At 42.8% G+C, this 16051-nt stretch overlaps 1 protein-coding gene across 8 annotated transcripts in view; it reads right to left on the bottom strand.

The window, feature by feature from the left end:
- MYO9A (myosin IXA) overlaps positions 1–16051 on the bottom strand; it is a 186951-nt gene that overhangs the window by 78774 nt on the left and 92126 nt on the right. For all 8 annotated transcript variants that reach the window (XM_032194816.1, XM_032194821.1, XM_032194824.1 and 5 more), the window contains one exon: positions 217–333. In XM_032194816.1, coding sequence (XP_032050707.1) covers positions 217–333 — 117 coding nt within the window. The remainder of the gene's footprint in view (positions 1–216; positions 334–16051) is intronic.

The raw sequence follows: 16051 nt of genomic DNA, 5'->3' as shown, positions 1-16051 counted from the left end.
AGGATATATTATTTGAGGCACTTCTCTGTTCCTGGCTCAGCAAACACCACTTAAAATAATGATATACTCAGTCCGAAATATTAACAGCAATGTTCCACGAGGAAAAGTTAACTTTACATTAAGCAATTTGCCATTAGCAGCTTGTGTAATGTTTTATCCCGTAGTTACCTATTTTAAAACTGAAGTGCATAGCCAAAATAGCTGGCAAGACGTTACCTTGGTGCTTTCCTCCATGTCCTTTGAGTTCAGGAGTGCATGGTTAATCCTGAAAACTATCCAGTCGAAGAGGGCACTGTATAATGATTTAGCCATGGAGTTTCGCACGGTCACAGCCTGAAAGGAGAAAAGGAAAAGGGCGATTGGAAATGATTCATGCTCTGCACTGAAACGTGTTTCACCTCTTAAGCAACCACGTACAATGTTCGTATTTTGCCCTCGCCAAAGCTTTTGTCTACTGTTCTAGTTTATGTTGCATACACCACTGGTCCTGAAGCCATGGGGTGTTTGCTGTGATCGCTACACTGTTCTGCTCAGCCGAACCATGAGATGTGCCCTAGACTTTAACTTGGCTTACCCTGGTGCATTCAAGTGGATGATGCATGAGATCACACAATAAATCCCATCACCAATGGAGAAAGGAAATAAAAATAAAACGTGTATTTAACTTCACCAAGAGGACCGCAGATTTATTTGTGGAGAAGGGAAGAGGAGGGGGAATACTGCACAGCAACCATCAAGCAGGGTGGAAGCGTGTGTCGGGGCAGGCACCGCCTGGTGCCAGTGGGAGGCTGAAACCCACATAGTAAATCTGTGAACGGCGCTGAATATCCCAAGCTTTCCAGGCACTACAGCTCTCCTAGAAAGAGAACTAACGCTTCCCCAGAGGGGCCTCAACATCACAGTCCTCTCAACCACGACATGAGAGATTTCTCTCGATTGACAGTGACGAAGAAGACGTGCAAAGGAGGGTCACCAGCCCACGTTTCTCCACACCACACGTGCTTTGGCACAGGTAGTTACAGACCAAGCCAGAAAGCAGCAATTCATACTTAAGGGCTATCTTTGCTTGTGATTCCTTGGTTTAAATTTTTACCTTGAATTGTATTATGGTACTTCTGCACATACTAGTCACCCAAAACCTTGCAATACCAGCAGTGACCATCAAGTCATGGCTTGGTTTTAGCTGCTATGTAAGAATAAAGAAGGAAACAGGGTTCATACACAACTAATTCAGTAAAACCTTGAACCATAACAAATCAGCAGCTTTATATACATCGCATTGAAACCCTTCCCACCAGACCTCTAACCAACATACGAGAGCTGTGTAGCCTCACGACACCAACCTGAAGCAAAAGAGCAAAGCTCATATAGCATCATTTGTTTTCTCTCAGCTTGCTTCCACCAAAAGCTCCCTCTTTTCCCCTAAATATTTTGGGATGACATCTTTAACCATGATTGCATGCTCTTCTGCCAATGTTTTGCTCCTACATGCAATTAATTCAGTCTGTGGTCCTCTGTCTAGTAGGTTGCAAGTGGGGTACCAGGAGCCCAAGCATGCCAGCCTAAGGATGTTCACAAATCCGTGCCTCTGCACATTGACCATCAGCCTGATGTGGCCACAGCCATCTCTTGCTTGGTGGCAATAAACACTGCCAGATAAGCAACGTAGGAGGGCTAATTATGAAACATTACAACAATTAACAAGGAATCATTTGGGGAATCACTTGTCCCAAACCAGCACTGGGATGAACCAAAACCAAGGGTAGGATGGAAATACATGAGCAGTGGGGCCGAGCAGCCTTGTTGTGCTGCAGATCAGCACGGTGCCTTCAAAGGCCCTGGGTGAGCTGCTGAAACATTGGGGTTATCCAACAAGCGCACTGGAGATCAGCTGGCACCTGGAAACGCACACAGGGCTATGTATTTTCCAGTAACTGCTTTCTCTTCCTTTACTGAAGGAAAGACCTGGGGGAGTTCAGAATTTTTCTTGTTTATATTATAAGCAATATGGAAGTTTTTTTTTTTTTTTTTTTTCCCAAAAAAACATGTGGGGAAAGATTTCAGTGATTAATGCAGAACTACCTCCATGCTCTCTCTCAGCCTAATTAATCTGGTAATGCTGGAAAACAACTGGTGCCACTGTCACCCGCTGCCACCAAACAAACCTGTCCCTGGGGAAGGACAAAGGCTAAGGCAGAGATGCTTCTCGCTGCTGTAATGATCCGTCCAGCATAAACCAGTCCAATTAACTGGTCTGACACAAAGGCATGCAGTTAAAACCAAAAACCATTTCTATATAAAGCCAATGAAGAAGAGCATTGTTTCCTCTGTACATTCCCATATGGTTTTCTATTACAATAGACTGTTTTTCTCCCCCCTGTTATGATGGAGAGCTGCTCTCCTTGCTCTGCTCCAGACCCAGGAGCCCCTGCACGACAAAAAACCCCAATCTCTGATTTCCAACAGTTATTTTTACACACCATGTCTGTAGCAGACAAGCTGGCAAAAGCAACATATATAGAATAAGAGGCGGGGGGATGCGTATGTACACATGGATCTCATTTGCGAACTTGTTGGCTCCTTATAAGCCAATTTCTTCTCTCGTTTGTACCAACAAATCCTGATAACTCTCGGCAGCCACGCTGCCACCCTGGGCTTGCTGCAGCGCCTGACCCTGTGCACGCAGCATTGAACTATGCAACACCTGCAGAGACATGCACCTACTGCAGCCGACTGGCTTTTAGCACTTCTTCCCACTTCAGTAAGGTATTTGTTCTTCAGAACTGATCCTGCATGATGTTACATTATAGATAAAGTCCCTTCTCTAGCCTAAGTACATATAAACTGCACGAGGGAATATTGTTTCTTTCCAAATTAAGCTGCTACAATTTCGAGAACACGGTATCGAGTTTTCCCCCAAATTGCTGAAATGGATCGCTTTGGAAACAAGTCTTCCACCTCCTTTTTTTTTTTTTTCTTTTCTTTTTCATCTTTGGCATTCATCTTGCATTGCCACATGCCACCATGCAGACAGCTTAAAATAATGTCAGCCCATAAAGCCCTTTAAATACAGAAAGGCTAAAAGAAAACCCACACGGCAACTTGTCCCCTTCAGCACGTCTCGCTCTTATTTTCTCTGCTCAGTGGGGTAGCACTGCTGACGAGAGGCTGTGTAAAGGATGCTCTGCCTGCCCAAGCCTCCCTGTTGCTCACAGCACAACCTGGTGTGCAATATTCAGGACTTGCTCATAATTACTCAAGAAAGGAATTAGCCACACACTCACATCCACTCTGATGCAGCAAAGCATTTAAAATACACACTTACAAATCTTTTCTATTTCAGGATTTGAAGGGTTTAACTTTTCCTGGGTGATTTAGTGATGGCATTTTCTTCTTTCCAAAGTGCTGGCACTCAGACATAATCAATGCCACCAAGCTCACAACATGCAAATGCTGCATGCATCGTACACAGCTGAAACAGTTTGTACCTGGATTTATTAGAGAAGTAAGAGAACAAATATGCACGGCCTGCTGAAGGCAACACACAACTTTTAACTAAAATGTATGTTAACTGGGGATGCCCTTTGAAATACATGGCACATAGTATGTATGTATGGCTTGTCTCCACCTAGCCTCCCTTCCTTTGCTTTTACTGATTTATAACCTAATTCCTCTAAGATCACCACCTCATAAGTCCTTCTGATTTAACTCACATTTTTAAACTGAAAAAAGGCAAAAAAAAATTGTGTACAGCAAACTCTCAACTACACAAAAACAAATGGAAGCTCTACAGGCTGTTCTACCAGTTTCTTTGGTCTTTGCAATTGCAAAAATAAGTAGTCCCATGAAGTTCTTCCAGGGAATGGTTCAGAATTCCTGCTTGGTATTTTGAAGCAGCATTTGTGTCATCTCCAGCTTCTTGTCTCTTGCATGTCTCGTTACGTGACCATTTAGGCAGATCTCTAACACTGCAGCACTCATAAAATTCACTCACAAAGCAAAATAAAAATAGCTCATGCGATGCCAAAACAATCTCTCTGGGATCAAAGCAAGCACAACATCTTGCACACACACAGAAATATTGCTTACTGATTCAAAAACAAAATAGATCAAACGCTCTTGAATGTGGTGATGCAGGAAATAAACTGAAGACAAGGTTTTAATCAATAGGTTTCCTGCAGATAGGACTGGCAAGGAAGAATATTTGATTACAGGCATTGCTGCTTAGACGCTAGAGGTGCCACTTGCTAGGGCTGGCCAACATTCCCTACTAAGATGCTTGGTTTTGTTCATAAGATTGCATTGCCAAAGCAAATGGCCCTTGAGTTTTCATGATGGGCATTAGATTCAGGCTAATTTAAAAGCAGATCTACTTTTGGAAACGTCTTCTGCCACAATGAACAAGGGGCGACAGACTGAAGAATTAAAATCTCTCTTTGAAGCATTTTGGAGCACGGACTTCAAGTCTCGGTAGCGGCAGCCTGTGTTTTAGAGATGGCAAAAGATATAATCTTAGAAAACCAAATTTGCTCAAATTAAAAGCCTCTGCAAAACACATTGGTAGACATTCAGGTTGTTAATTCCTAAGATTACAAAGTCTCTTGACATACGAGCTCATCTTCTGTCTGCTGGTGCTCACCAGACGCCCTATCTGCCACCCCCAGCACCATCGCCCTGGTGCTGGCCTCTCAAATTCCTGCTGCCCTGCTCAGAAGCAGTGACTCAAACAGCAGAAACCAGAAAAAGGCTGTACGTGGTGATGTACAGGGTGGTATTTTAGCCCACCCTCTTTCTGCACTGCTTCTGTGAGGCGGGTGGGACGGGCAGAGGTGGTACAAGAAGAACTCAGGTTGTTAATAAATGCCAGAATGGTTTCTTTCACCTTGTTAAGTATTCAGAAGCCGCAGCAGCTTACACGTAGATGACCTAGTTGAAATCATCCTTTTTGTTTCCTAAATCCCTGGTTAAATCAGCAGCTTTTTACTCATTCTGACACAATCTTTGCTTTAAAAAAAATAATAACTGAAGGGAAATAATTTCATGCTAGAAGCTGCAGTTTAGCCAGGTTAATTTTATGGCTTCAAATACCGAAGAAAAAAATGCCACAAATTTAGTGCTTCATGAGCAAATGTGTCCCTTCACTTTCATGCTTGTGTACTGGAGGTACCAAATCTAAAAATCTGAGTAAAAAAATTATTCTTACTTCTTATTCCTCTTAAAAATGTCACGTCTTTCCCCAGCATGCCTCCCTGAACATACCCAGAGCTCCAAGACTGCCAGAAATTGTGAAACTCCTGCTTGGGGCTTGTATTTGTGCAAAGTCCACGCTGTCACCGCAGTGTCACAAGCTGCCTGTTTTATAGACTCTGGACTTGATCCTGGAGCCAAAACCAGGGCAGTCCTGCAGCTCAGCTCTGTGACCCCATTAAGGCAGGCTATGGGGGTAGCACCAGCACTTAAGCTGCACCTACCTGTCAGCATGCAATCAGATGGGAAATTTACCCCAAAACACCAAAATGAAACGCAGGCTGCCAGCAAGGTAGCCCGTTACATCTCAGCTGAGCTCACTCCGCTCGTTACTCTTTTATAGGGCTGGATGCATTTGGTGCCCAGTGAATCCTTACCAAACACCGCTCTTGACTTCATGCTCTCAACAGAACCCATTTGAGAAGAGGAGGTGGTGTCAGACCTCTACGTCGTGCCCTGCTTTGGGATTTTCAGCTCCCCACAGACACGGGTGACTTTGAGACGCCCTTGTGCCGTCACGCAGAGCCCTCGGTCGCGGTGATGCCAACGCTGGCTCCTCGCCCTTTACCAACCTAACGTGTCAGCAAGCATGATTTCAATTCGAACAGCAAAACCATAAATCTTTAGGAAGTCAGCCTAAAGGAATAAAAGCCAGGAGAACGGAGGATGGAGGAAAACAAATCCTGAAGGGCTTTTAAAGGCAAAGAGCGCCAGTTTGTCGTGCAGAACTGCAGCAACATCCCAGGGGCTGCACAGGGACCAGAAGGCAAACAGAACCTGCTGCAGAAAAAGTAAGACCCTGCTGGAAGCGATATGGTTTTAATCAGGCCAAGGCGAGCATTTTCTGGAGTGCAGACCCCACGACCTCCAGTGAGATCCAGAGAGAGAGACAAATTCAAAATCTTCTCCCCACCTACTCTGTCCAAACCAAACAAACCAGAACCCATATCTGTAACCGGCCTCCGACATCCAACTTTAAACATTTTGACCCAAACAAAAACACAGCATAAAGGCCTCTTGCAACCAGTATAAACACTTCCACTAACATTCAATTGAAAAAATGCCTGCACAAAATAAATAACCATTTCTGTGCGGTGCATCACTCGACCCAGTGCCTCCAAAAATTAGAAGGCAGCAGAAGCAAAGCGAAGTTAGTCACTTTTGCTATCACTTGGGAAGAGTGTTGCAACATGGCACTGAAAAGGTTGGGTGATGGACACTTGGGTACAGGCAGGGGCAGATTTATTTTTTATTTTTTATTTTTTATTTATTTATTTATTTATTTATTTATAACACCAGCCACTGAGTGGCTCCCTTTAGGCCAGGCACATTGGACAGCAGAAATCTGTTATTGCAGCTTTTGGGTCACTATTGGAAGAAAGGTGGCTTTTTTTAAATATTTTTTTTGGCCCTGCTTACTAAATACAGGCTCAGATTATCAGAAGTGAAATTTAAAAGCAGAACTGGAAAGTAAGTGTAAGCACCAAACTGAATTGAAGCCCTGGGAAGATTAAAACCCTGTAGAGTTTAATAGTGGGCAACCCTTATCCTGCTTCTTCAGCATTAAACAAAACTATGAAACATCCACAAAGATGTGCTGAACAATGCTGTTGGTCAACACAATGTTAATAATTCAGCAATTTTGGGTCAACTTGATGTTATTACATCCTCTCCCCATTTTTCACCAGGGGACAAAGCAGACACGGGAGCGAGGTCAATGCATCCACTCCAGAATTGCTAAAAGCCACGAGTACTTGAAAACAGGATGTTTAAATGCCATTTCTCAGGCACAAATTCATAGGGTTCTAAAAGTGCAAACATGTTAGAAATGTGCTTTGTGTATCAAGGTCCCTCTTTGTCCATTTTTCTGCATTTCCTTATGTGTGTACATTTCATGATAGACACTGTCGGTGCTATTTGCTCACACAGGGTAAAAGCCTGTAGCCAGTCCTTGTATTCTACAAATGCAAAATTTCCATTCATCCCCCAAAAATCTGACTTTACAAGCAGCTCTTAATGCAAACTTTCCCATAAGAACTTGCACTAATCTCCCCAAATCAATTTTTTAGAACATAAATGCTCTCAAGGCAGCCACAGAAACTACCTACAAACTTTCATCTCCCAGTAAAGCCAGAAATCCGCCATAGCACACACAGAGCTACAAACACACGTGTGCACGTGTTTCCTGCCCTCCAGGAAGAAAACAAGCAGCACCCGCTCTCCTTTCAGGCTGGGATTATCAAATACTTACAAAACCAATCACAGCAGTTCCAAGATGACAAGTAACATTTCTTTGCAATGAGTGTGAAGTTTGCGAGAGTTTACGTAAAACGCAGTAAAAGCACAAGTTAAGTTCTTTAAGTAAAGCCACTCACCATAAAACACTTAAGGTTTGCTGCTTGTGTACAACAGAAATGGAGATTCCTATTCTCTACAGGAAATAAGATATGAGTGCAGGAAGAGAGGAAATATCCCGCTCTTCCTTAGGGCCTTTGATAGACTTCCTATCATTTCTATACAAGGATGAACGGTGCTTCCAATGAAATATTCACGGAAAAAAAAAATCAGGATTCTTCCTCTTCAGGAAATCCCTCAAAAATCCAATCTGTATACATATTTATAGTGCCTCTATGGGGGCTTTGTTTGTTTGTTTTTCTTTTAATATGTGGAATACATTTTCCCTGTGTTATCCAATGAATCAATTCTCATTTCTGCTCACAGGGATTTGGCAGTAAAACCCAGGAACGTGCTGATAGCCCACAAAAAAAATTTAGAGAGCTATTATCTGCAGATCACACACAGGATTTGATTTTTGTTATAATTTGATGTCTGTTTTAAAATCCTTATCAGCCATTCCCCTTTTTCCCCATTTATTCTCCAAGGTGAAATTCAGCTGCATAATTACATTTGTACTAATTCTAACATAAATGTCTTATTCCAAGATGACTCAGAGGAAAAAACACATTTTAATACACACTGAATTTTGCCCTTGGTATTCAACTAACGTTTTCTGCTGTTGCCTCCTTCAATCACTGCTGTAGGTTTGAGCAGTATCTATAATTTTCAAGTAGGGGGGAAAAAAAAAGGTAAAGAACTATATCTGTTATCTTATTGCACTCAAAGTATCGACAGAATCATGCTGCACATGTGAGTAAATGCTGGAATAAATCAGCTCCTGTTCTTAAAAACATTTTACTTTAATATTGGCAATGCTTAGCCAGCGTGATTGGCAATGGTTAACCAGTGAGATCAGAAACAGCAGAAACAAGAGCACTGCCAGCTCCCGTAACACACCTACTTTTCATCTCATACAGGGGCCGAATCAACAGGAGCAGGTCTTGGGCATTCAGCACACGCAGGCACCTAGGCGATGACATTCTCTGCAGCTAGCATGAATTACGTGAGCACATAAAGCAGACACAAAATACAGTTTTACTTAAATCTAGCTCAGAGGTACTCAATTATCAGGTTACTAATAAGACCGAGCGTGCATGCATATGGAGTGCTCGTGTTGGGGGAGTACCACAATAATGTTAAAATTAAGTGTTCACGTCTGCTGCTGTTACTGTTCAGTGAGGGCTGGGGAAGAAAAACATTTGTAAGGTGGATTTGGCTTTTTTGGTATTTGCATGGACAAGAGAACAGCTGAGGCAATGGTTGTTAGGTCTGTCACCCCCGTTCTGAAGTGGAGCAGCAGATAAGGAAGGGAGAGATGTGTGGCTGTGAGGCTGAGCTAGGGAAGGAGCAGAAGACAATCAGGCTGGTGATGAAGTGTAGTAGCACTGCATACAAAGCCTGGCTGTGCATCAGATCCTCTCTGTAGCTCACTGAAGCTGGGACAGCATGTCACTGGACTGCCAGGTTTGCAAAACAGATGTATAAGCTATAAGCTGCTGGCATTAGGCAAGGTCTAAGTCCCTCTTTTTGTCCAAGTGCAGGTTTCGGTGACTAACTCTTATCTAACGTCAGGTTCAGCGGGTCCCAAGTCACACGTGTGCACAGAGAACGAAGGCTTCCTGCTGCTCTGCTCGCTTTCTGTGCATTACCCAAAGTGTCATGTGTCTGGTTTGCATTCACAGCCGCGTCCTGCGGTGAGAGATAGATTAAGCAGCTTTTGTGGTTCCCCTTTGGGTCACAGGACATAGGCTGAGACAGGCAGCCTTAGCTTTTTTTTTTTTTTTTTTAAACAGGGGCTTAACACCCAGAGGAAAGTACTCTTGCAGGATATCAGACTCAAGCTTAATCCCTATCTTGGCATCAAGGAGTATTATATCATACTCAGGCTGAGCAAGTATGATGTAATTTTCCATGCTCATATTTTATCTGAGCATCATATTAAAATCCTGTCGTTCTCTGGCTTGCTTTTCCTAAGAGATCTCGAATTGTTAATGCATCATGCTGACTCGAGCCTGGAAAAGGCTTTTTATGATTTTTGTTTGCATTGATTAAGGACGAGGAAAATCTTTAGAAGGGTCACAGGAAGAAGAGAGGGAGCAGCAGATGTAAGAGGAGTTTAATTACCAAAAGGGAAAAGTTAGTTTAGAAATGCTATGGGCTTTTCTATAAAGGTTCATTTTTAGCTTTTATTTCTATGAATGTAGCAGCAAACAATACACCCTCCCAAAACCCCTAAGCCCTGCACTGCCCTAAGTGCTGGTGTCTGAGCTCCCAGCTGGCTGCCACGTACCTGCAGAAACCTCCTGCTGTCACCCTGCAGCCAGGGGACAACAGGGGGTGGCCTGAAAGGGGATCAGTAAACCCAAAAGGTGTAAGTGTCCCTCGTGCTTTCCAGACCTTGCTTGTCATTTGGTGGACTTTACAATGAGAAAAAAAAATAGACTGAAATGTCATTGCAACACTGAATCGTTCTCCAATGCAACACTGAAAGAAGCATTTTAGGTATTAGAGATATTTTTAAGTCACTTATAAAGGTGTCAAGAGGCAGAGCTTTTTGTTGTACTAGATTCCAACTTACATATCAAATGCTTATTAACTTTAACTTGTCTTGTGCTCTCCCTTCTCTAGTCCTCATTTCCCAGCACCTTCCCCGATCTCTTCCATCCAAAGGCCTGTCTCCCATCTGCCCGCCTGTATTGCTCAGAGGTAATCAAACCACGCAGACACTTCCCAGAAAATCCAAACCACAACCAGAGCAGTAAAATCAGTGGTTATGCCCAGTGAGACAGTCTTCCTGTCTCTATATACCATCAGGTTAACAAGACAGTCCTTCAGAGCTTCCCTGCTAGTCTAGCAAATAGGAAAATCCAACCTTTATTATTATTAATTTAAAAATATATGTTTTTTAAGATGTTATTCCACTCTTTTCATCATGTGTTAATTTGCTCATCCTTGCCCCACTCTATCTCGCTTATGTTCCCACTGAAATCGCCGTTCTTGTACTAACATGACTTCTAAGGGATAACTTTCCCCTCCTTACTCATCCTCCTGTCATCATACGTACATCAATAGGGAAAACAAAGTGGAAAATCTGAAACAAGAACAACAACATCTCCTGTGGGTGTCAATTGTATCTCAGCTGGTGGTAGGCAGGACTGAAGAGGACAGATGGGAGACCCGTCATTCCCATCACGAACTGCAGCCTGCCTACTATTTATTTTTAGAGCTGTTTTGCAAGCTCCCGTCTTTAATATTGTTGGAGAGATGAATATTTGTAACACGCTCTGGTCATGCTTTTCAGAAAAATCACCCAGGTTACAGTTAGAACCAAACTAAATCAACAAAGATCTCTTCAGTGATTTTCTCAGTCTCCATGCTGGAGCCATGCGGTTGCAAACGTCATCTTCCTAAAAAGATTTTAGTCAGTCTTCAGCCTTTGTACAATGTGGTTAGAAAATGTGATCTGTAACAAATTAAAAGAGAAAAAGAACAAAAATACCCTCTCTTCCTGAAATAAAACTCCTCCAGAAAACAAGTCTGTGGTTCTCAATTCTCCCTGTGGAGGAAAGGATGCAAGGAGAGATGTCCTACTGAAGGCGTGATCGTGAGCTCAGCATAAAGAGCTGCCGAAGAACAGTCACTGGGCAGCCAAATTTGAAGGCAAAGGAAAAGAGAAGTGCTTTTCTCCACCTGTGTTCACCCAGAGTTTGTTGTATCAACAACTGAGATCCCAGTCAGACTTCCAGGTCTTCCTTCGTCTGTGTTTTCACAGTGGAACCGGTACATAAATAAATTAATAGGTTACTCAGTGACACAAGAACAAGGCATGTGACCTGACCCGAGGAGGAAACCATAGGCTACACTTAGGGAAATTTGTTCCCAAGCTCACGGGCACCATGTACCAGCATTCCAATTGTGAAGCACAACACATGGCCAAAAATAGCATTTTAGCTATAACAGCCAAATCCTGCCTTTCTGTTGGCCCTTCCCAAGCCAAAGATGTGATCGTAGAAAAACTTGTTTTGCCAGTCTATCCTTGTCCTCACACAGGTGTTGTGTTTTGTTTTTTTTTTGGCAAGCCTTCTCAATGCAAAACGTGTCCTCGTCACACCTCAACTGCTCCAGCTATGGAGGCACAGTCTGTGCCACAAACCCTGTCCAGCCACCGAGCTTCTACACCTCGTCCTACATCACATGCTGATGAACGGCCTTATCAGCTGGCTAAGAAATCAACTTGGATTTACTCAGATTGAGATTATATAGAAAATCCCATATTCCTACCATCAATACCAAAATTACATACTGCGTGGGAAAAGCTGACTTGCTAATTCAGGAATGGGTGGTTTCCATTCTTATAAAGCATTGAGTTTAGTGTAAATTTAAATCAAGAAACTACTGAGGACACATACTAAAGGGATTCTATGAAATCAAAGCACCTTTTCAGTAATCAAATATAATTAAAAGAACCTTTAAAAGAGTCTAGAATGGATTTGATGACAGAAAGGGCATCTGGAGTGGGGAGGCTGATGACAGGCAGAGCTCTCCATGGAAAGTCACCATTTCTCTTCCTAAAGTCCTTATTTTTGGAGTCCACTCAGAATTCCAGAAAGCTGAGTCTTCTATTTTCCAAACACCAGTGCCAACTTGATAGCACAAACACTGCTGATACACAAGAATTTACAAGGCTGCATGGGCACAGAGGAGAAAAGTGAACTGAACAGTTATGGCACAGCAATGTTTAGATAGGTGCTGTCACCATGAAGCTCTGCAGCTTTGGGAAATTCTCATAGACACAAGCTTCATTCAGCCAAATCTCTGCAACATCTGCCATGCACAGCTTCACGGAAACATGAGGACACACAATCATATTACACTGTGAAAAAAAAAAAAAAAATCAAAAAAGACCCATCACTGATGGACTCGGTCTTCCTAACAAAAGAAAGATGCTGCATCTCACAATGAAATATGTGCAGCCCACCCATCCTAAAAAAAAAAACAAGCATCTTGGCTAGTCCATGCTCTGCCACCAAGCATGGCTGTACCTGGCATTTTGAAGAGGAAATGAAAAACCTAATCCCATAAAGAAGTTTCTTTTGAAGTTTTGCATCAACAGTGCCTTCATATTCTGAAGCAGAGACACTTGCAGGTCTCTTATAAGCTTTGTGGGGTTCCAGGCTTATTCTATTAATATTTTTCTGTAATTCTGAATATACTCATCAACGTACCAACTCTTCAAAGGAATCCTGCTAAGCTCCAAACGTTAATGACCTGTGGTGACAATGAGTCTCATAAGCTAATGGTGCCTGGTATAAGTAGGTGCTTCCAGCAGTTTTGCTCCTTTCTACTTTATTAAGTGTCCTTATACGTCAGGACTGAGAATATTCATCCCATTTTTTGCATGCTATTAATTATTTTGTCTCCTTCCCACTTTTTCCCCTCTGTTATTTTCAGTCTGTTAAGTGTTCATAGTTAGTTGCAACTATGATATTTTCCTTTGTGCTTTTTTTTTTTTTTTTTTTTTTTTTTAACATCTTAGATAATGTCACGCCATTTGAAAACTTGGCCGTGGAACTCCATTCCTTTTCTCTCTATAATGGTCTGAAAAAGGCATCAGACAGTACCACCACTAGCACATGAGCTAATGAAACATCACTCAGCTCTTTGCTGTAATGAAATACTTTTTTCCTCTCATTAAGGTCTGCTCCACAAGGCTTCGCTATCTCGCATTTCTGCCAATTAACTGTTACCTCGCTGAAAATAAAGTGTTCCCTGCAAGCTCAACCCCAAACACGGCACGGCTTATCTGAAATAACCATCTTGGGAGTATCTCCACGAACACGCCAAAATTCATCCCAAGTAAAGACAGCTGGGGTGAAGTCACACATCATGACATGAAGAAGAGATCCGATGGCTTAGTGTTACCAGAAGGGAGAGATCTGCCAGCCCCATCAGCTACCCCTGGTCCTGGCTCCTCTCTCCTTTTCTGAACCCAGCACAAGGCTGGTGTTTGCTGGCCTTTTTTTGAACCAACTCGACTTAGCCAAAGGACACAAACCCAGCAGTGCCTCCGTTCCCAGACTCTCTCCAGGCTGGCTAATTGAGTGAGGACAGCCCCAGGGATGACAAAGATGTGAGAATAGCAAGCAGCAAGAGGCAAGTAACCTCAGCCCCTCTTCACATCATCCTCAGAGGGACTGCCGAACTGCAACCTCCTGCATTTTCATTGCATTGACTACGCAGGTCCAAAGACCCCCTGGTCTTTTCTGTACCTAGCAGATTTTCACAAGCCTGAATACTTCTGTTAGCAACTCTGACCTGAATTGCATAAGCGCTTTTCCAAGTAATCATCGGCTGATTTCACACGGACCTACAGCTGCACGTAATTATGCAGAATAAAAAGCATTTTGCAGATTGAGAATACATACAATTGCAATTTGGGCGTTCAGCATCCATCACAGAAAGGTTACAGTGTGCTTCCATGGCCACGTAACTGCCTGCATCTAAGAGCCACGTGCTGAGTTACTGGCACATAGCCATTTAAGAAAAGATATGATAGCACGTTATATCCTGTATAAGCTTGGAAATAAAAGTTTCAAAAAAATATTATCGCTACGCGGAGTTTTAGATCTAGGGACACTCACAGCCATGCAGAGGGACTAAAAGAACTGTTTGCATCCCAGGTCTTGCTGTCACCATAGAGACAATGCCACAGTGGCAGGAAACTGCCTGCCTTCCTTCTGTTGTGCTCCACCACCTCTGCTTGCAGGGATAGTCTAGGACACACCACCCAGTCCCTTTCAGGTCCTCTGGCTTTTAAGATGGTTATTTTCCACTTACAACGATGAATACACATTCAATTAACCAGAAGACATTTACTGACACTCATCAAACAAGCAGCTCCTAACAGCTTTCCAGACTTGAAGGAATTAAAGATTCGAGTTACTTGTTGCCCAAGAAGTTGTTTCACATCTTTCATTTCCCTTCTCTTTGGTGTTTTCGCATCAGATTTCTTCAGAAAGTGTAAATTAATTAATTAACTAACCCTTCAGGGATAAAAACTCCTTGGTCACAAATAGCTGACAACTATACAGGTCTGTTAAAACAAAGTCTTTTTGCAAAGTCATTGGCTTAAGTAACGCCAACAGTACTAAATGAATTGAAGGCATCATGGAAAAATCTGTTTTCTGGAAAGATGTAAAAGAGGATTCATTAACAGATGTATTTACTCTGATAACGAGTTTCTTTCTTCCTCTGATGAAGAACATGGAAAAAAACACTGAGACTCTGGTGAAAAACAGAGAAGCAGGTGACAGACGCCAGCACGATAAGCAGAACAAACGGGATGGAAAGAAGGTGGGGACGGGTGATGAGCTCCGATACGGGGCTTGACTCCGGCGCCACAGACAGGGGGAACAAGCTGAAGAATGCAGTGGTCGATCAGAGAGAGAAACACCAGTCAAGATGGATTTCAGAGAGGTAAAAGACTAGATTAGTCAAGGCACAAAGTAATTGTCTCGGAGCCCTGCAGTAAGCTGAGGTGGAAAAAAAACAACAGAATTCTTTGAATTATTCAGATAGAAGCAGGAAGACAGATGTGGCCCAGAAGGGCAGTTCTTTGCGCAGATTAAGCTTAAGATGATGCTCAGATTACACACATAAGGAAGAGTGATTTTTTTTTTTTGGCTAGCAGCCCCCAGGTTCTCCAAAAAAGCTTTGATTAAAGTGCTTTGCTGGTGGACCTGCTGCATATTCCCTACCAGACATAAGTCAAGCTGCTTAGCATTCAGCATGTCTGTTGTTTTTTCTTTTGGATACCTGAAATGTGTCTTATGAAACTTTTCAACCTGCTGGGGAGGCTGCAAAAACACATGTAATGATAGATGAAGAAACAAAGTCTGGAATTGAGGGTAACATTAACTCTCAGAAGACATTACTTTTCTGCTACCATTAAAATCCCATTTTTCTCCATTTCATTTACATGCCTGTTGCAGTTCACCTTGTTAGGAAGGAGAACCATGGGGGCACTTGTGCAGCCACAGGGAAGGCAAACCTGAAGCAAAACACCACCCAAGGAATCAATGACTACTCTTGCTCCCGTAGCCAGATCTTCTCTTTTGAAAGGGTCCTCGCTGCCATATTTTGTTTGCTCACTCAAGTGGAATTGGCCAGCTCACTGTTATCAAACACAGCGCTCGCCCTGCGCAGACACACCGTGGTTTCTCTGGAAATCCATTAACTGCTGCTGGCTATGTTAATACACAGGCTCGCCCCTGATAAAGACGTTAGCAGCTGTTTTGGGCAACGAACCTAGACCTTTGAACAAAACTACAGCCTTTTATGTCTGTGCAGCCTTTTCTTAGTTTATCTACAGCACAGAGCTTCTGAACCTTAGCGCTAGACCAAATTA

Source organism: Aythya fuligula, chromosome 11 (genome assembly GCF_009819795.1).
Source record: "Aythya fuligula isolate bAytFul2 chromosome 11, bAytFul2.pri, whole genome shotgun sequence".
In the NCBI taxonomy this organism is placed as follows: domain Eukaryota; kingdom Metazoa; phylum Chordata; class Aves; order Anseriformes; family Anatidae; genus Aythya; species Aythya fuligula.
Note: the sequence above shows the minus strand (reverse complement) of the source record. Positions and strands in the feature narration are given on the sequence as shown.